Source organism: Drosophila elegans, unplaced genomic scaffold (assembly GCF_018152505.1).
Source record: "Drosophila elegans isolate 14027-0461.03 unplaced genomic scaffold, ASM1815250v1 contig_397, whole genome shotgun sequence".
Taxonomy (NCBI): domain Eukaryota; kingdom Metazoa; phylum Arthropoda; class Insecta; order Diptera; family Drosophilidae; genus Drosophila; species Drosophila elegans.
The window spans coordinates 4717869-4739789 of NW_024545782.1; the positions used below are offsets into that span (position 1 = coordinate 4717869).

At 37.4% G+C, this 21921-nt stretch overlaps 2 protein-coding genes and 1 long non-coding RNA gene across 6 annotated transcripts; 1 reads left to right on the top strand and 2 right to left on the bottom strand.

Annotated features, from left to right (window-relative positions):
* Positions 1–290: 290 nt before the first annotated feature.
* On the bottom strand, positions 291–13696 carry LOC108135266 (adenylate cyclase type 3). 4 transcript variants are annotated; one of them, XM_017255940.2, is made up of 18 exons: positions 13543–13694; positions 10785–11234; positions 9967–10156; positions 9507–9816; positions 9328–9446; positions 8841–8952; positions 7955–8082; positions 7571–7729; positions 7212–7350; positions 6526–6782; positions 5256–5619; positions 4610–4895; positions 4478–4550; positions 4335–4410; positions 4055–4280; positions 3381–3463; positions 2786–3241; positions 291–1772 (listed from the first exon to the last, which is right to left on the bottom strand). In XM_017255940.2, the coding sequence occupies exons 2-18, from the start codon at positions 11089–11091 to the stop codon at positions 1533–1535; spliced, it is 3525 nt and encodes a 1174-aa protein (XP_017111429.1). In that variant the 5' UTR covers positions 11092–11234; positions 13543–13694; the 3' UTR covers positions 291–1532. The 4 variants fall into 4 exon arrangements, 3 of the variants coding, with proteins under 3 accessions (XP_017111429.1, XP_017111430.1, XP_017111431.1); XM_017255941.2 differs by lacking the exons at positions 10785–11234; positions 13543–13694 and having other exon boundaries at positions 9507–9814; positions 9967–10096; XR_005977491.1 differs by lacking the exons at positions 291–1772; positions 2786–3241; positions 3381–3463; ... (1 more) ...; positions 4335–4410; positions 5256–5619 and having other exon boundaries at positions 13543–13695.
* Positions 13697–16148: 2452 nt separating this feature from the next.
* LOC108135280 (enolase-phosphatase E1) lies at positions 16149–19656 on the top strand. Its single transcript, XM_017255961.2, has 3 exons — positions 16149–16440; positions 18302–18684; positions 18757–19656. Exons 1-3 carry the CDS (start codon positions 16415–16417, stop codon positions 18912–18914), a joined length of 567 nt encoding a protein of 188 aa, XP_017111450.1. The 5' UTR covers positions 16149–16414; the 3' UTR covers positions 18915–19656.
* Positions 16270–17463, bottom strand: LOC121467372. Its single transcript, XR_005977487.1, has 2 exons — positions 17293–17463; positions 16270–17186 (listed from the first exon to the last, which is right to left on the bottom strand). It is a non-coding gene; the product is annotated as an uncharacterized LOC121467372 (long non-coding RNA).
* Positions 19657–21921: the final 2265 nt, after the last annotated feature.

The window sequence follows — 21921 nt, forward strand, 5'->3', positions numbered from 1 at the left end:
TCTGTCTGTAATTATAATACTCTCTGCAAGGGTATAAGCATTATTAACATTTAAAAATCAATTGAAATTTTCGATCACGTTTCGCTAAAACCAAGAGCTATAAGTTACGCCCCTTAAAATAATAAAATGACATTTTTTTTTTAGTTTGAGTGCGTACGAATGTCGCATTTGACATTAGAGAATTGTCTATATATATACATAATAATAATAGTATATAGATGCATTTGCACTTAATAGTGTAATATATTGATAATAATTTGTTATTGACTCTCCCACAAAAACACAAAAACTAAAGTTGTTATTTTTTTTATTTCGCTATAATTTGCTAATTTTTTAGTATCTTGTTTTTAAATTTATAGTTACATTTTAGTTCGTTTCTTTTAAATGATAAGAAGTCTCATATGCTTTTATGGTCATACCTCGAATAACAAAAAATTTTAACAACAAAATTAAAAAGAAATAATAAAGTTTCAAAATAACTTTTATTTTAGCAACGGTTTATTCTGTGTTTTAGTAACCAGTGGAAAAAAACTTTAATAATTTTCAAGTTAATTTAATTATATTTACCGTTTTTCTCATCTTGATTGTCATGCTTTTGGCCATCAAAAAAAAATTAACAGAGGGTAGTGGTTGATGGACATACGCATAAAACCGATTTTAGATTAAGTTACTTAAGTTTTGTGTGTTTCGTTATTCTTGGTAAGTAAGTTCGTTTGTTGTTTCTTTGCTAATTCGTTGAAATGTTCTAATAAGCATGCGATGCCATTTATAAGTTTTTTTTACATCTATATGTTTCTATACATTAGGTTTATATATTGGTTGCGGGCGTCCAAAAACGCATGACAAGGATATTTTTTTTTTTTTTTGACTTCTATTTCATTTTTTATATTTAAATAATTTCGTTAACTAATTCATTATAGTTAGTTATGTTCGCTATTTGGACTGATTTGTGGGTTGCATTTGTGGTGGGATTCGGATTCTCAACTAATATTCTCTTCATATAATTATGATACTAGGACTTTTTAATTGTATGTATTCCATAGTGTATGCGCATATTCATATTTTACACATTGAGAGGCAATATTGTTTTTTCTTGACATAATAAACTACACATCAATTAGTTTGTAAAGCAAAGTTATTCTCTTATATATTACGGTTCTAGGAAATGAGATAAAAATTTTGTTTGAAACAAAAACTGACTTTTCAAAACCAAGAATACTGATTCAAAGTCAAATTTATTTAAAATTTAAATATATTTTATTTTTTTAGGTACACCGTTTAAAAACATTTGGAAATCAAATTTATAAATTTAACTAATTTTGGAATGTTGATTTTTTGTTTCATTAATTTCTGCATCTGGCATAGAATATCACACAAATACTGAGGCAAAACCAATTTTATAGCAAGTGTAACAGCTTTCATAACATTTAACTATTGTTTTCTAACAGCCACTCACGCATGCACGCTACACTCGCAACCACACATAGATACACTCTCATACAGACACAAGTGCAAATAAGATCAAAAGCAAATTATTCTAGCAAAGATTGAGATTCCCCCACCCCCACTTGGCCAGCATTGCCATTTCCCAAACTCTGCTCTTGGGCGATTCGCTCACAGCCCCCTGATGCCTCCTGGACCTTAATCTTTAGTAGTGGCGTCTTTATGTCGGAGCCCTCCAGTTCGGTGGTGGATTCTAGACCAGATGATTCCTGTCCATGAAGCTCAATGGCTGCAGGTGCAACTGGCTCTACATTCGCTTGGGATTTTCCCTGAAAAGAGGGGAAAAAATATCATTCCAATAAATAAATTTTAAATTCAAAATTTTCAGACCATAATTACGTACAAATTATAGGGTCAAGTAAAAAGTGATCCACTATTTGTACATGAAATTCAAATTTATGTTTAGAATTAACCCATTTATTTCAAATTGGCATCATTTTTTTCTAAAACGATTGCCAATTTGATCGTACTTTCATGATACCCCTCTCATTAAATCCTTGGTCCTTATTTGCAAAGAACTGAGCCAGTCGGTTTTCAAAATCCGCTCTTGTAGCTAATTTTACACTATCCAAATTGTTCGACATTGATAGAAAAAAGTGGTAGTAACTTGGTACGATGTCCGGGCTATAAGGTGGATGCAAAAGAACTTCACATCCAAGCTCTCGGAGCTTCTGGCGGTTCGCTATTGATGTGTGTGGTCTAGCATTGTCCTGATGTCTTCGACATACAGTAATGGTTAAATATTTCAGAATTACGGTTTAAATTTCATAAAAATCGGACGGCTATAACATAAAGCTTTATAATGGGAACAATAAAAATATTAAAGAAAATTAAATTTCAAAAAAATGTAACTTTTCTATTTTGTAATATTTTTTTTAAAATTCGTTTTGATTTATTAATAATTTGACAGTTCAGAATTACGCTTTTAATTGTATTAAAATAGTAAAACGATATAAAACTGCCATAGGAACTATCGTTTAATTATATATATATATATATAATTAAGTATATATTATATATATTTTATATAATTAAGTTGCAAATCATCATAACTTCAATGTTTTAATGATTCTAAGAATATTTTACTGTTTTTAAAAATATTTAATTGCAAGGGTATATAAACTTCGGCTTGCCGAAGTTTGCTTCCTTCCTTGTTTAATATAAATTCTGCAAGGATACAAATTCGATATTCTTAATCAATTTTCCTACGACGTTTCTTTTAATTTAATTTCAGTATTACTTTCTTTAAGGTTATTAAGAGTATTAAGAGTAGTGTTCTCACCTGCAAATAGTAGGTCATTAACTGTCCCTTTCCTTTGACAGCCACCAGACCGCGCTGCAGGAATGTGTAACCGAAAGGCTGTAGAATATTGCATGTTTCCTCGGTGACCTGAATGGCGCCAGCCTTGCCTGTGCTCTCCATGCGCGATGCCACGTTCACCGTGTTACCCCAGATGTCATAGTGCGGCTTGCGTGCTCCAATAACTCCCGCCGTTATCGGTCCATGATTGATGCCCATCTTTAGGACGAAGTGATTGAACGACTGTTCGTTGATACCCTGGAGGGCGTGTTTTAGTTCCAATGCAAACTCTACCAAAACTGCAAGGTGGGACCAACGTTCAGTAATGGGGGCGTCGTTACGAAGGTTCCTTTGCAGATTTATGCCACTGGCGGCCATGTACGTGGAGCCAATGGTTTTAATTTTAATGATGTCCTGAAACTGTGGCAGTTCTAACAACTAAAATAAAACAAATATGTTCGAATTTAAGGGCAATGAGTCATATCTACACCGTTCATGCATTCATTTGCAAGTCAACAAAAACCAATACAAATTATACGAGAAATATTTTTATTGTCGAAAGGATGTATCTACTTACAGCATCAAAATCTGAGATAACCTCATTGAGAAAACGTAGACACTCCAAGCCCTGATTGTTTACCGTTTCTTCCGAGTAGAAATCTAAATTAAATAAGTGTGTTATTAGTTGTTTGGAATGTAAAAAAATCCTGAATTTCTCATTGATTTTATGAAATATATGGACATGAACGTTTCATACCCAAACAAAACATTTATTTTTTCAACGTACATTGTCAAGTCGATAATTATGCATAGACGTCGGATAACATGTTTAACCATATACGGACAATTTTAGTTCTGCGTTCTTTGATCGAATATTATATATTTATTCTGAATCACATGATGATTTTGAGAATAGACCTAGTTTTGAACTAAACTAGTAACACTCTTTCGTTCAAAATTCGCTATTGAAATGTAATTTTACATAAATTTGGTGTTGCGGGTGGAAGACACGAAAGCTAAAATTAAATATAAAGGATAATCTCCTTTTCCATATAAAATAGCGGTGGACATCACCATTTCAATATAATTTAATATAGAATTTAGTGGTATTTATTAGCAAAAGGCCTTTGGTCTATGTTTTAATAACCAGTTATTTAGGTTGTCATCACATATGTAAATGCTTACTGATATCTTAATGTGCATATGGAAACACGGGGACAAAACATTTAAAAAAATAATTTGAAAGCTTACCTGAAAAGTTTGGCATACTGGCAAACAAAACCCCCACTTCAGCGTAACTCTGGGAGTAGAGATCATCGTGGGAGCGTTTGGTGTTCTTCATGAAATGCTCTGCCACATGAACAGGTAACACATTATAAACCAAAGCCTCGTTACGCTGTCGCATGTCGTTAGCGGTCTCCTTCTGCTCGGCCACCTCGGTTTTCCATTTGAATATAACCCTGTCCTCGTGGTCCATCTGTAATTTTTATTATTTTAGTTTACCGAGCACAGAATAATTAACTGTTTATACATGTCTGGCCAATGTGCTTAACGCCAAAGCAGCCACCAGCAAAAGTCCTGAAGCGCAATATCGCGTAGATATGATACTAATAATGAAAAATAGGCACACATTACTATTTAATAAAAAAAACTGATTAAAATGTCTTCACTTACGGTTGATGTGCAAAATCATCCTCCAGACCATATAGGTCCTGCATAATGAATATATTGAAGTAACAATGCAGAGCTAAGGGACAAAAATAATACAAATTATGAAATAAAATATTATGCATTTATGAAAGTTACCTGCAATGGACAAGAGCAGCAAGATTTTCGTAAGATGCGTTAGTTGGGCAATCACGGCGATCGCAATCAATATGAGAACACCAAAATTACTTAAGTAGGACGGATATAGAACTTGTTCCGTGGGCACTGCCTCGCGCATTTGTTCGACGAATGATGCGGGCAGCAGGTGCTCTGCGGTGACAACCCCTTCCCCGTCCACGTCCATCTCGCTCTCCATGCCAGCCGTGGCATTGAATTCGCTTTCACTGACAATATGCTCAGTCCGCACGAAGGTGACGAAGAAGAACTGTCAAGGAAACAGTGGAAATCAGTGCCAGGACTTGAGCACGCCTGTGCAACACTCGCAAAAAAAGATCTCAAATTAATGCGAATTACTAACTAAAAAGTAAAATAAACTATTTAATATTGTCCTTTTAAAAAAGGTTCTTAAAAATAAAACCGTGTTTTAAAATAAAAAAAAAACCTTTTTCAAAACGATCCAATCACCAACAATTCAATCATCCAGTTGATGCCTGGAAATTTTCGTTTCATAGGTATTTTGATTACAAATGTTCCTAGGCTTACTCCTTCAACCAAGCATAAAACAATCCACATTTTTCCAATTTAAAAGGACAATTATTTAGCACTGTGCAAAACCCAAACTAACCATGTCGATGACATTACTGAGGCCAATAGTGAGTGCAATAATTATGGCGGCCAGCTCGCGAACGAAGGTAATGTCATTGAAACGCTTGCTCACGTCCACGAAAAACTTGGGCAGCATACCGCTGAAGCTCTCCGCAATGCTGATCACAACCAGCATGGCGATTGGAACTAAAGGCGCAGCAATGTTGATGAAGTGAAGCGTAGATCGTGGCAGAATTAAATACGAATACAATACGTCGATACACTGCACCAGCAGAGCGGCAAGGAGCGGAAGTGAACTGTACGGCTCTCTATACACGGCGTACGATTGCTCCAACTGTGGATTTTTAAAGCGCAGGAATATGTTTGTGTCCTTGGTAAGGTTCCTTAAAGAAATAATTATTTTTTGTTATTGTACAACATTTTTAAGTCGAAGTACCCTTGGGGAGTACAGGCTTTTTACAGGGCTAACCGCAATTGAAGTTAATCAATTGGGGGTAACTCAGGTATTTTGAATGGCTTAAAATTTAAGAAATAGACTAAAAATTCGTTTGGTGGTCATATCCATGAGAATGGTTACCGACGACAAAGAACATATGAACTTATGTGCCATAATTTGCAGTTCATTTCGAAAAATAAAATAAAAACTTTGTCATTTAACAAAAAAAGATTATATATCAACTCTACTATACTATTATCTACTATATAACTCTGAGGCACCGATTTCGAATTTAAAATAAAAGTTCTCAAGTTCTTTCAAGTAGCAAAAGCAACAATATAAATCCCCCCAAGTACCAGTTAAAATCAAAATTGGGTATTCATCAAAATACGAAATGCATACAGCAAGAATAAATACATTTATGTGTACAATAGGACTTAGGTTTTAGGCTCTGTAGGTGTTTCGGCCATATCTACGGAAGACACAATCAGTTTCAAACTCTAACTATAATTTTAGAATATATTGACCATGTATGTTTTGCTATTATCGAGTTTGAGCCTGAAGAGTAGCGAAAGACAGCATAGAGCAGCGGAAAGCACACATACTAATAAATGCACGAACCTAATTTGTGCGAGTAATTTGCAGGGACAAACTTGTCAATGTGTAGGTGGTTTTATACTGTTTGAGTTTGCTCTGCTGCTGCTCAGCATAAGATAGCGCTCTTTGCTGAATATGAAGCTATAACCCGATTGATTTCTTGCGGAATATTTATTTGAAAATTGTTCGCTGGGTAAAGGATATCTAATAGTCGGGGAAATCGAATATAGCGTTGTTTTATTTCTAATGTACTTACTCGTGTCCATCGCGTGTCACAAGTTCGTCTTTCAATCTTTGCTTAAAGTTCTCCAATTTCACCTGCTCTTCTTCATCTTCAGTCACCGCTGTTTGATGGCAATTGGATACAGCATTCTGCGCCAGTAGCTCCTCGTCGTCCAATGTAGCATCGTTATCATCTTCACCTGCCACGACATCATTGGTCGATCCATTAGGACTGTCTTGAGAGTTTTCAGCTTGGGTTTCATTGATTTTTTTTGCACAAGGCGATGCAAACTGGGAAATTTTATTAAATGTTTAGGATCAGGCTGCAGTTAAAAAAATATGTTTGACAATGTGTGGAAAACTTAAAATACAACTGTGAGTAAATATGATATAAAAAGCCAAAAGCTTTGATTCCTTCACAAATTATACTGTTTTTTAAAGATTATCGCTTTGATGTAGCCACCCACATATCATAATATCAGGTCATTAGCAAAAGTACGTGAACTGATGAACTAATGTATACCAGCTTAATTAAAGTTTATAATGCTGCATACGCTGCAGAAATTCTTAATGCAAACGTATACAATTACCAATCACGTGTTTAAAACGAAGAACTGTGTTAAAAAATAATAAAACGTAAAATCAATGATTTCCATAATAACATATGAACTACACAACGCAAGAATAAAACTTTGACATTATTAGTTACCCGCAACCTACCGGTTTAACCACCTTAGTGATGAAATAGGTCTTGAGACCAGCGATGCGCAACAGCTCCTCCCGTTTTTCTCCAAAAGCGGCCTCCACTTCGAACTCGCCGTTGAGGAATGCCAATGTTTTGTCCGAAATGTGAACGCGTCTAAGATGAATAGAGCGAATACAATTACTACTAGAACATAAGAGACATAAGGTCGGACAGAGGCGAAAAAACAGAACACTGCACACACAAGCTCAACAATTTATGTGCCAAAGTGACAATGTTCAATCATAATAAGAACACAAGTGACGACGACCACGATGACGATGGCCCTTTATCAATTATGCAAAAGTGGGAGTGTCGCAGCAGTTAAACGACTCACCCAGCCTTGCCACTCGATTCCATTTTATTAGCCAGCTCTACGTCCTTGGAGTAAACGTCAAACTGCCACTGCCGCTGGCCGAGAATGCCGGCGAGTACAGCTCCCGTGTGAATTCCCACACGCATATCAACAGGTGAGTTGGCCTTCTGCTGCACATACCTGCAAACACAAAGAGGGAGTGACACGCAACATCGTTGCGAGTGGTTGGTTGTTAGTAGCGCCAGAAACTATGCTTGGGAAAAGAAGCTTCGACTAAGGAGCGAAAGGAGCGAACGTGGTTAAGTGCAATTATTATTAATTGAACAAACGTTGATTTAGCCTCGCGTTTCGCTCGACAAGCTTTTTTCTACTTTCCCAAGGGAGAAGTTTTCAACTGCTACTCACTTGATGGCCTTCACCATAGAAAGTCCCATGTGCACACACATGACGGCGTGATCTGGACGCTCATCGGGGGCACCGCTAATGCAATAATAGCAGTCGCCAAGAATTTTAATGCGCAATTGTTGATATTTCTAGGGGTAGACAAATGTCATTTAATTCAAGTTTAGATTAACCCTATAAAATTTATCTTCAAATAAATATACATAGTTAAAACTTTAGTAAAAATATTAATTTAGCAAATTAATAAACTTGACCAATTCAAGACACCCACAAAACGCCCTTGAAAAATCGTCATACTGCTTTACCTTGGTCGCAAAAACAAGAAAATTAACTGAAAACAAAATGCTCCCTAAATAACTGAAAGGATTAACTGGCACACATATACACATTGGGGACCCATCCCATTTTGACAAACCTAAGAAAAACACAAGTCAAGTTAACTGAATCATAAAATAAACCAGGAATCCTAAGCCTAAAGCACTCAAAATAACCACAAAAAATCACTCGAAAAAAAGTCAACTCGAAACATTATATACGCCTGACTGAACATAACTTTTGTTGGTCATTCGCCCTTTGGGCCTCCCCAGCATAAAAATCCAAAAAGAAGGCAAAAATAATAAAGACAACGGATTGAAAACTTTAAACTGGAAAGAGAAATGAAGAGAAAAATTAAAAATAAAGAGACCACCCGAAAAGAGGAAATCAAAAAGTCCTTATTCGAGATGCCGTTTCATAAACATCATAATCATCATTAGTAGAAATTGTTATGCGTTGGACCTCCTACCCAACCCGAACATGTGAATGAACAACTGGAATAAGCCCAACAACAACAAAATATCGAAGAAAAACAATGGGAAATATTGAAGAGAAAAACACAAAAAAATATTACCTCGGCAAGCCTATCGAAGCGTGCGAAGAGCTCGTTAAGCATTTTAACCAAATCTTGGGCGCTATACGTAGACGAGATGGCGGTAAAACCTACGATATCCGCATATAGTATGCTTGTTTTGTACAAATCAAAAGTGGAAGAGAGTCCGGAGTTTAATCGTTAAACAAGTGGCAATGCAATTTTCTTTTATTTGAATATTAACACCTAGAAATATGCAGCATTACATCAAAGGCACGTTACTTATGAACCATAACTTATAGCAATTACTGGAATCGCTTTTAGCAATTTTGTATATATCTTAGAACGAACATATCAAAAAACTCCGTACTTTTTTTTAACAATATTATTTGCATATTCAAGCCAAAACGGGTCAGAAACAGTACTTCCAAGCGCGTTTCGTACTGCTCCAAAAAAAAAATATAATTACCACGATTAAAACTTTTAACCTTCTTCAAGGATATTGAAAAATAAAAATGTAAAGACATACCTCACATTCTCGTGCCGACTCATGTATATCTTTTTGAATGCCTCCGAACTAGATGAGCCCAAATCTTCTCGCATCTTAATGGCCACATGCTTTGGCAGCACAGACAACAGCAAACGTTCCTTATGTTGATAAAAATTATAACATTACAGCCAGCCGTAACTCAAATAATAAATACTCACCTGTTCGGCCGACTGTTCCTCGATGACCATTTTCACTTCGAGGCTCTTTTTGGCCTCGAGGAAAGCTCGTTTCTGCTTGGCCTCGCCCATAAAGTAGTACAAGAGCCCTATCAAGGCGGCTGTGGCTATTAAAACAGCATTGGCCGCCACCTGATTCGAAAGCAGCGAGTCCCAGCTATAGTAACCCAGGGGCAGGCTGAGACAAATAAGATACGTAATGCATCCAATCGACAGACCTAGGAAAATCAATGGCACGGGCAGCGTTACATAGACCAGGAAGTTTAGCAAAATAGCCCAGCCAAGAATGTCTCTAAAATAATTGCAAATAAATAAAAATAAGTTTTGGTTATGTGGAACGCGCAAAAGTTTCCAAAGATATTAAAACGATATGCTTAAATCAAGGTTTAAAATTTTGTTAAGTTGTTTATTGAAGACTTATACAACTCTTATCGTTACTTACCTTGGAGAGAAGCTAGGCTGTAGGGTAACATAGGCGGCTAAGTGAAGAATGCTCAGCAACCACAGAGCCCGTGGCACAATCGTCAGTAGTATTTGGTGAAAGCGCCTCAACGCCGGTTTATCGGAACGCCGTCCAATGTGAAGGAGAGCTGTTAGAGCCAAGTACGCCACCAGCATACAGCAGTTGACAACTAAATACAAATTAAGATGTATTAAAAATACCCATAAAAAATGTCAAGTTTAAATCTTCTAACATTTATATTCTTAAATTAAGAATGAATGTTATAATTGAGTGCCACGACTTTACTAGTTACTAGTTTATCCGTTTCAAGATAAATATGCCCCCAAAAAACAAACCGATTTTCGGTGGCGCCATCCAACCAACACTATAAGCTAAACGCGAGCAGCACCATTCTCGCAGATATTTTTATGGTTTGGTCTCAAACATTTTTTGACCTTTGCCATGTCTCAGATTGATTTCTGGGTGTTGAAGTGGGCGTGGCCAAGTTTTGAAATAAACTTGCGCTACTAAGGCATAACGCGCATCGGCATGTTATGTCCCATTTTTCTGGATTTTATAGATTCAGAGATCTCGACGTTCTTACGAACGCACAGATGGACAAAAAGACGGACATGGCAAGATCGACTAGATTGATTTAAACAAGAATATATATACTTTATAGGGTCGTAAACGCTTTCTTCTACCTTTGATATACTAATCGACGAAAACAATTTACCCTTTGACTATACATAAGAGTACTTTGGCCTGACTGTCCCCATGGTAGCAATGGGACATTGTGATCAGTGTTCAAAACTTACCTCTCGTTGGCACCGCCTGATCCCAGGGAATTCCGATGGTCCAAATATTGAACAGAACGGCCGCGAAGAGGAACCACTTTAGTCCGCTGCGGCGTTGTTTGATGGAGTAGTTGTGGTAGAGTTCGTTAAGCACGTGCTGTGGCAGGATTACGACTCCTCCGCCGGTAATCCCCACGCCACCGGCCACATCGCTGTCGTTTTGCCGACGTCGGGCGGTTGTCTTCAGGCGTTGCGCCTTCGGTTTGCTGGGCGTCAAAGTGGCCGTCGCCTGGCCGTTCTCCAGGCTGGCGTCCTTCTCTTCCGGCATGCCTGCTGTAATGCTCCTTGGGGTCCTGGGTATTCCGTTTAATTATTCGTTGATCGGCGACCCTGTCCGGGTTTTTAGGTTTATGAATGAGGCAAAACCATTTTCTCGGCTTATTTATTTATGATGAGAGGAGCTCCTGGAAACTGGGAGACGACGGCTGGGTGAATACATACATAGAAGCTAATTCGAAACACAAACTCAAACACAAGAAGCGACCAGCAGAAACAAGTGAGAATACAAACTCGCGTTAACGGTAAATTTAAGACTTTCCCCTTCCCTCCAGTAAGATTGTTTGTGTGGAAGCGAGAGGAAAAGCGGAAACGTCCTTGTGGCAGAGCGGTGAGGGTGTCCCTGCGCGTGAGTGTGTGTTCGTATCTGTCTGTATGGGTGCGGCACAGTGGTTTGCATACCACAGAAATTGATATAAATTTGTCGGGGCTCTCAATGTCAAAACAGTTCTCGAATCTTGGAGCGCCTTGTTTATCGATGAAATTCTTGAGATGACCTCACGATGGTAGACACACTGAAGAAGAATTAACGTGAGATTCCAAATAGTTTCAAATGCGTTCCGAAAACCGACAGTGACAAAGCACGATTCGCTTTTACAGAAGATACAAAGAAAACTCTTTTTTCGTACAACCCCAAGAAAAAGACGACGCGAATATCGATCAGGAAACTGGAAATCCAGAAATGATTGTTTTTTACAATAAAACAAAAGGTGTCGATTCTTTTGACAACAAATGTCATAATTTCTCGACAAGCAGAAGGACCTCGCGATGGCCCTTGCGTGTTTTCTACGGAATGTTAGATCAGAGCGTCGTAAACAGTTTCATTTTGTATTCCCTTCTTGAAACTAATGAGGAAAATCGTTCTGTCTACATGTTCGAATCGCCCTTGTGAAGCCATTTCTAGTTAGGAGATTGTTGTTACCATCTATGCAAATGCAATTGTGGTTGCAAATTGAACAATACGTAAACTACGAAGATAGGCCAGAAATGGACGACCCAAAAGACTTTTCACTTGAAAACAAAATGTCTAAACACAAAAGGTGGCAACTTTGTGGCCCTGCCAACTGATCGAAAAACTGTTTTCAAATATTTGAGTTGCGAACGTCTAATGTGCAAAGAAAGTTTGCCAGCAGTGTGCTTTGCCGCTGCAAGATTTGTAAGGCTGTTCACAGTTGCTTTCTTTTCTCATGTAATTTTGATTATCTACTTTTCATTTGTACTACACTTTTCATATGTGAAATAAAATGTTTGAAAAAGTAATGACATTTCCTAACAGAACCAAACAACCATGAATATTTACTTGTAAATATGTAATATTTTTGAGATTTGTTAATTTATATTAATATGTGCATCATAGTAGATAATTATTATGAAAAAAGTTAAGTGTGACTTTAAAACAACGAATTTGAGTCTTAAAATGCATAACTCTATACCACACTTTACCCGCAACAACGAAAAATGACTAAAAAAAATATACTTTTTGGAGAGTACGGTTAAACTGCCATTAAAATCTGAAATTTCGTACCCTGAACTCTCGAAAAAATGCTTTCTTTTGTAGACTGATCACTTTTTTCATTTTAATAACAATTATTGAAAAAAAGTGACTTTTTCATGAACACCAATCAGTTTTTTAAGAATTAAAGTATGAAAAATTGAATTTACAACTTCACAGCTATATCATTTTATTCTTAAGAAAATTATCCATATTACAAAAAAAAAAGTTTTTGAAAATTGGACAATTACAAATTCGATTGAGTGAAAAAAAAAACGGAGGTGTGTGCGCTGAGGATTAGGTAAAATTGAGTGTTTTGGTTTAGAGGCAAATTGAAATTGACTTGTCAAATTGTATGCAGGCACGGCCTTCTCCCACACCCTGCCCCAGATATGAATAAATTATTCATTTTTTTGTACCACATTTGTCACTCGGACGGACCACGGTAACAATACTAGGCGAGTCTATCCCGTTCTACCCTTCTTTCTCTCTCTCTTCTCTCTCTTTCTCTCTGGGAGCTCTCTCTCCGCCTTCGCTGCTGCTTCCTCTTCATTTCCTTTCCCCATTACCGAATATTTGACTGACGGACTGTGAAACACAGCTCCTTTCTTTTTCCTTACGGAAAATCCTTTTTCGTCTAGGTATGCGCGCACATGTGTCTGCTCGTGTTTGTGTGAGTATGGCTGATTTGCTCAAGGTTCGTTTTAATGCGTTCTGATTTTGTTTGTATAGCTGCGCGCTGTATGTGTACACACTTCTTATTGCACTGGAGACGGGTTTTGATTTTAATTTTATTCCAAATAACTGTTATCTAAAGCCTCGGAACCTCCCTTTCTTCACAAACTTTTGGAGGCTGTAAATACAGCTATAGCATGTACAGTTTATCCTTTTCGCCTTCCGCTCCCACTTTACTGGTGGCGGACCGTTAAATTTTGGATTTCTTTAACATACTTTGCCCTGAAGGAGATTATTTCCTTTTCGTTGTGTTCAGTTTTTCCTGCTGAATATTTGTTCTGCTGCCTGGCGATTTTTCACGCTAGTCGCCGCGCGATTTTGTTCGACTAAACTAAGGAGCCCGATAAACTTGACTGATAGCCTAGTGAAAATTTTCGACAGTCAACAAGCCCCAGCAGCAAGGACTTCCGTTCTTGTTCTTTCACCCTCTCGGATCGGAGCGAGCTTTTGCGGCTGAAAGCTTAGCGCAGCGCATGTCTACGAGAGGGGCATGCCACTGATAAGGGTACAGCTGGCCAGCTTGATAAGGCTCACTGCATAGTCGTCCGAATATTACCCCAAGCGCATAAAGTTAATTAGATAGCAGCATTAATGTCTCTCGCCAATCAGTAATTGATGGCAGGAGAAGGAGGAAGCACAAGGCTGCAGCTGGCCTTGAATGGCAATGAAAAAGGTGCAGCTGGTGTCTAAGAGTGTGTGTTGAGTGTAGATGCAAAGGAAACGCATAACAAAGCGGAAGATGTTTCCTTTCTTCAAGACGGGTCTGATGTACGTTGTGTACTACAGAAGTTCATATGTAAATATGTACATATGTATATAAACGCAATCGGCTTAACATATCTTATAAGTTATGAAAAAAGCTTACATACATACATACATGCATACAGAAAATTTGAAAAATTAAATACATTGAAGTTTTATACCTTTTTAAAAAACTGACTCAATGTTGCTTGATTTTTCGATTTGATATTGAATAACCTTGCGATTTGTGACTGCAGCCGTATTAATTGATATTATATACCTTCCATAATTTATTGGAATACATTTTTATATTTGCATATGAATGTACATATGTAGTTATGTTTCAAATGGCAATTTTCACGGGTCCGCGAGCATACTTTCGAATGTTTCACGCTTTCTTTTTGGGACTGGAAAGCATTGTTATAGCTCAACTTTTAACACAGGCTTTTCTTTAACACCCGATTTTGTTCGTTATCTTGATTATTGTTTTAATGGTGTTGATAACAAAAAAAAATAATGCAAAAGCCTTTTAACATTTCTTACTTATATATGCAAATCTTTTTATTTTGCACTTAGTCTTATTGTATTATAAATTCTTATCCTAAAATAATGTTTACATGATTTTTCTTAAGGGGGGTCAAACTATGTAATATCTCATTTCCGAGCGATATATTCAAAAATTGGTTACTAAAAAAACTACAAATGATTTCGGGAAGCAGTTTTCTGAAATGTTATCATTCATTATTGAACATTACACACTTTTTTTGTTTTACAATAAAATTACGAATGTGACCGCTATTATCGTCAAAATTGTCCAGGCGCACGGGGTAAACGATTTTGACCGATCAGATGATCTGAAACCAAAAAATATTCCTTATTGGCGTCTAGTTTTAACTCGGAATTGTTCAATTTAATATTCGCAATGAACTTAATTAGAAAAATATTCGGAAACCTTTTTTTGTTAGTAGGTAAAATTTTATGTGCGTGCTGTACAACATTTTCGGAGTTAGGGACAGCTGCTTCTCCCTTACCGAGAACCCAAAATAAAAGAGACACATGTGCACTGAATTCACAGCGAGACAACAAATTTTCCAGCAGCTGCCTGGCAGTGCATTTAATTTCTTTTTGTATTAAACCGACCCATATACCTGGCTACCTGGAAAAGGGTCCGAGCGGGCTAGAACATTGTAATTTCCGCCAATGATGAACGAAAGTTTTTGATTGATTCAGTCGCCTGAGTAATAGTTAAGGTAATCTGGCGTTTTAATGCAGTTTTGTATTGTAAAATTCTTACCTATGTATTTTAAATTCAGCTTAATTAGTGAGCTATAAATGCATCTGATATCGCTTGCAGGACATCTTAGAGGATCAAATCCTGTAACACCAACATCTGTCCTGTATGACCGTTTTCTTTTCTTTAGGAAACTAATCCTGGAGCGGTATAGTGGCACGTGAGACTTATTCATTATATCTGGTATGGGTCTCTACCTGAAAACTGTCCTGGATTCTCAAGTTACTTTAAATGGTCACGCAGTAAACTTAATGTTTTAGTAAATTTAACTTCTATATTGAACGATTTGCACAATTTGAAAGCTGGTAACCCTTTTTAAAGCTGAGCCCAGGCGAATAATGACTTGCTTCGTTTTTTATATTTATTTTGTTTATATAAAAATTAAAATTTTTATTTTCTTATATTTTTAAATTACAAAAAATGGCAAGCTTTTTATAGCTTGGTAATACTCTTAAAAATAACTGTGACACAAAAATAAGTTTCACCACTAACGCTCTCAGAAAGAGAGCTGAAATACAGCTCTCATTTGGTGCTGGCAAATGCCGAAATATACACCGCAAGTTTATAAAGCTCTCATCGCTCGTCCGTTAGCTTTTCTCGTTCATATGAACTGGGCAAAGAAATGGTTATTATGAAATAAAAACGGCGGAAATGCCGCATTTATAACTACTAAGCGGTACTCAATTTAAATTCCTGTATGCCCAAAATTTCAAGGAAACAGCAAATACGCAGCCAGGAGCGACGCCTACCAACACTAGAGCGCGCCGCTTTAAAAGCCGGTCCGACGCTCTTTGCTCTCTCATTCGGCGTTTTTCTTTGTGACTGTGTGGACGTTCTCACTACGGCTAAATCTCCAGCAATCCAGCGACTTTCCTAGCAAAGCTACTAAAGAGGAAACGGCAGTTTGCACAAATTTATAAAATTTGCAGCTTGTTGAAAACTAAGTGTTGTTCTTCGAGCCTTGCGAGTCGTGTTTAGCGCATACTAAAACCAACAATTTAAACGTGTTTTCGCGCTTCGCTTTTGAACAGTAAAAAAAACCAACCGTAAATCAAAATGGCTGATGTGGCTGAGCAAAAAAAGTGAGTACTTTGTTTGCCTTGAAAGCGGGTGCTTGTGCATTTTGTTTAAACAATTGGATGTAATGGATTTGGAGCGAGTTTCTCGAGTGTACATCTTTTTCAATGTTCGCCGCAACGGTTTGGAAAAATTTTCTTTTGAATTCTGTGTCTACATACGCAAACCGCTTGGCGGCATTAAAGCAGTTGTCTCGCTTGCGCTGATGGCCAGTAGGGGTGCGCGCAAAAAACGACGCCGTTGAATTTGGCGCGGCGTCATGGTGCCTTCTCGCTTACTCTCCGGCCGGCAAACCAACGACAACGAAAATTGACTTGTGTGTGCGTGCTGTGGTGGTAGTAGCGGACTAATGTTTGTACAAGTGTGTGCGTGCGCCAAGCGAAGTGCGCAAAAATATATGAGAGTGATGTTTGTGTGTGTGTGTAGAATTCAAGTTACCGCTCTTTTTCTTGTGCTGTTTAATTTCAGCTGTCTTTTTCTGGCTCTGTTTGCTTTTGCTTAACCGTTTACTTCTGTCCTCACCAGCCCATTTATTTTCGTCGGTTGTCTTTCACACGTTCTTTCTTGCTTTAAGCTCAAAGCTTGACATTAACGGCCGTCGAGTTCTTGTTCTCGCTTCCAGGGATTCTGTCATTGCTGAAAATATTTGCACACGAACAGCACTCTATTCGATCTCGTTTGTTCTTCTCAGCGGGGGTGGTAAAGCAATCCGTTAGGTCTATTGCCGGTTGTCTAAGGTTGTGCCGGTTATCTATGGAGGAAGGGGAAGTATTAAGACTAAGACTGTGTGGCTTTTGACCGTTATTTTTTGTGTGCTTCGCACACTTCAATTTTTCCTCTCGCTCGCTCAACCCAACCTTCTCATTTGGCTACGTGACGCGCGCACTTTTAAACAGCTAAATGTTGCGTGCGAGCGAGTCCACTATAGTGACAGCCGCATAAAAACCAGTTTTTTTTCCTCTTGGCTTGCTAGTTTTATTTCCAACAAGTCGCGCTTTTTAACTTTTTGCAAGTCGGCAAGCATATCTTTTACGCTACCCGCTTTTCGTCCATTTGTACTACACACATTGTAAATGGTACAGAAGGAATACATACACATGAACGCATGCCATTTATATGGAAAAGAGCACGCTGCCAAATGCCGCTCTCACCTTTTCTGGTTTCTTTTTGCGTCGCAGTTTGCACGAGTTGTTGCTCCCATTTATCATTTTACGGCAGCGACGCCGGCAGATGTTACAATGATGCTTTGTGTTGTTGTTGCTGAGCGCCCTTCTCGTCCTGGGGTTGATGGGAGAGAGATAAGGACATAAAGTAGGATGTTATGAAAGAAGGAAACAAAAAAAAACCTTGCCGGCGCTAGAACGGAAAATTTTCTTATTTGAAAACCCCTTGCATTGTGCCTTTGTAATAATGGAGAAGAGAAAAAAAATAGAAGATAAGAGCTTTAAAATATAGCATACAGTTTTTGTAATAGAATAAAAAACTTTTATCTGTTAACTTTATAACTGAAAGAAGTTGTTCCAAAATATGGATATATCTTAATATTTAATAATATATGGTATAATATATTTTTCATATTTTTTTTTTTTTTTTGAGTTCATTAAACTTTTTAGTTATTGATATTAGTTTTTTCAGGATAGAAAAGGATGAATTATATATATCATATTTTGCTAAATGTTGGTATTTCCTTATGTACATATGTATGTTTTTCGGTTATTTCTGCTATTTCTCTTTGCAAGAATTTTGGGAAGTAAAAAAATATCTAATCATCCGACTGCCAAGATGCAGACAAACTGTAGTGTCTGAAACAAATAATTTTCTCAACGGTAACATTTGAATAATTTTTAATTTTTTTTTAATCCACAGCGAGACCCCTGTCGTCGAGAAGGTCGCGGCTGAGGAAGTCGATGCTGTGAAGAAGGATACCGTTGCCGCAGAGGAGGCCGCAGCTGAGAAGCCAACCACTACAGAGAACGGTGCTGTCGAAGAGGAGAGCGCCGCCAAGGAGAACGGAGCACCGGCCGCTGACAGCGCGGCACCCGCTGAAGCTGCGGTCGATGGCGAAAAGGCGACCGAGGCCGCTGCTCCCGCCGCCGCCGCCCCCGAGAAAGAGAAGGAGGAGAAGAAGGATGAGGACAAAAAAGATGAGTCTGCTGTCGACGGCGAGGAGGCCAAGAAAGAGAGCAGCGAGGCAGCCCCTACTGCTGTTGAGAACGGCGCCGAGGAGGCAGCCAACGGCGACTCAACAGGTATGTAGAGATGAATGCTTAAGGGATTTCCCCGCACAGGTGTGAACTCTGTTTTTTATTACCGCCCTGCAGACGCGCCCGTCGTCGAGGCTGTGAAGCGAAAGGTGGACGAGGCCACCGCCAAGGTTGACGAAGCTGTCGCCACGCCGGAGAAGAAGGCGAAGCTGGACGAGGCCAGCACAAAGGAAGAGGTGCAGAATGGGGCCGAGGCTAGCGAAGTTGCTGCTTAAGGCAATCGTCCGCGGAGCAGCAGACTCAGTAATCTACATATTAAATACTTACTAACACAAACACAACACACAAATTACGGTTTTACCTCCAGCACAACGCACCGAACCACCCACCGTCCGCAAGTGTGGGCGGGTGATGCGTGGGCTGCTGAGTTGGTGGCCGGACGCAATTCTCTAAAAACAATCCTGCAATGGGAGCGTAGTCTTAATGCGTGCCGATTCTCTCTGTCTCTACTAACAAACAACCAACCAACCAACAACAAACGAGAAACAACAAAATCCATTATCATTTAAAACCTTACTTAAAAACGTAACTTTAAAGCAAAGTATATATATAGAAAGCAAAAGATTAAGAGAAAAAATGAGTAAGCGAAAGTAAGATGCGAGACCCTCTATGTTTTAAGATTAAAAGTTGTAAACAAAAAGCGTCAAATTTAATAATTGTAATAATAAATACGAAGCGAATGACAAAAATTGCAAACAAAATTTCTAGAAACAAGCAACAAGAAATTTAATGGGCAAAAATAATTTTTTTTTTGTCACTTAAACAATTTTAATTTTACAACCATCTCCTGTATTGTGTATGAATATTTATATATATCAAACAAGCAAAACTACAAAACAGCAAAATGTAACAACATGCTGCCAACAACAATACCCCAGAAAAGTGTACCAACTGGCGAAGAGACAAAACAAATCATACCATATAGAAACAATAAAAAAATAAAAACGGAATAAGAAATAACATTTTTATATAGCAATTAAAGCAGCATATTTTCTGAACAGACGGGCGACGACAGAAAACTTGTGTTTGGAATGTCCTCATAATTAACATTTTGTTCGTCGAAAAATGACTAGTTCCATATTTTCCCATGATATCCGTTTTATTTGCAATTTTCCGTTTAATCACCGTTGCGTTGCTTTCCATTGTCTCTGGCGCGCGTACTTATGCCAATCTTACTAATTTGTAAGTTAGCCGACTTCCACAAGCAGCATTAATCAGTTAAGGGCCCAAAATAACTAATGGCCAAAAACACCAACATACAGCAAAAAGCGAATTCGAGAACATTAAAAATAAATGGAACAAAAAAAATGCTTTGAATATTGTTTCGGCTCATGGGTTTGATTTTATATTTATTTCATATTTGCATTAGTTTCTAAGAAAAGCTGACCTTATGGGCAAGTGGTCACGACTGTACTTTCGTAGATGGAAAGCTGATGTATGAAAAATCGTGGTGGAAAACTTTTTTGTACATAAAGTAACCTTCTGTATTTATCTAGAAAAAGCTCTATTGGTTTTAGCAAAATATTAAAGTGTATGTGATCACGCTGCTGAATTTGAATTAATAATCCTAATTTTGGCTAGAGATTTGAAAAGCAAAGAACTAGACTTACGACCCTATAAAGCGAATACATACAGATGTACATATATTCTTGATGAGCGAGTTCTGTCCATTTCTTTGTTTCTATGCGATTTACCCAATTACATATTTTAAAAGCTGGGGTCTTTAACTGCGGGATTTTTGAAAAGGCCATTTCGATTCCATCCTTTGACTATATCCTGAACTGCTATGTACATATCTGCAATAATAATGGCATAGACCCAATGCCCACCCTAATCAATTTCAAAATTCAATTTTTGGAATAACTGAAAGGCAAGGACTTAGAAAATTTCGACTGGCCAAAGCTATGTTTCTGCTATTTGCAATATAAATGTTTTTACCTATTACCTCACGGAAATCTGGTCATCTTTTTAACAAATAAAATACCCTTATGTTATTAGTTTTTACTTTAATAAGTTATTTGTAAGTGAGTAAATAGACAATTCATTGCAAATAAGACGAAAACGTAGTACCAAAAAAAGCTCTTACTAAGGGAACGTTCAAATGAATCATGAATCACGCTTCGAAAGCTTTTCCGCTATAGTGATATATGTAGATGTTATATACGATAGGAATGTGGAGGTGTGAAACCAACTATCTGATGGTAGACCTAAAAAGTCATAAAAATTAATTAGCTTAAGGGCATACATCTTTGTTTTAATTATTTAATATCCATCACAATTACGAAATCATTTCGTCAAAGAAAACACAAACCACAAAAAAAAAGGAATTACGTTTTCTTTTAATTGTTTTGTTTTTTTTAATAATATTTTTTTAATCTAATGGATGGAAATAATCTAATTGAAAGGAGTTAGTCTACGTAGGAGATTAAATAAGTTGAACGAAAGACGCTGCCAAATAATTTGATAGGTTTTCATCAAATTTTAATAAAATGGACAGTTATTAAAAAACAATTTACCTAAGAAAGCGCTAAGCAAACGTAAGTATTATTTTATTATATATATTTTTTCTGTATATTTTCTTATTTCATAAACAAAGGTATGACTGTTTTTTTAATGAATTTCAAAATTACCGCCCCAAAACTATTGCAGATTTCTGTGACACCCTGTATGTAAATTTCCATGTGGCGATCCGGCAAGGCTCGACTTAACATAAGTAGCTGAAATTGAGCTGGCAACACTAGCATCCAGCAGCATCCAGTTGCCATACTTTTATATCATGGTGAGCGGGTAATTTTAAAGGAAAACTATTTTGAGTGTTCCCTAAAAAATTCATTTCCAAATCTTCAAACAGCTGTTTCATCAAACAGTCGTTACAGCTGCTGTTTTTGAATTTCACTAAGTTTGTTTGTCTTAGCCTTTGCTTGAAACAGAAACTATAGGATTTATTCGCCTTCTTTAATTTACTTTATCACTGGACTAATCGACATATAAAATAGATTTATTGGTGTTAATAACATGTTAGATTCGTAAATGTTAAATCTTTAAAAGTGATAAAATTGTTTTCGGTGTTCAGGAGTGTAGTTTTTACGGCTCCATTTACGTTTTCAGAACTTCAGTTTTAGCAATTTGTTCAAACTTTGTCGAGCTCTGTCATCTATGTTAGGAGGCCTATCCTTATAACTTGTATGGGATAGTTAAAGAATGATCTATTTCTAGTAATAT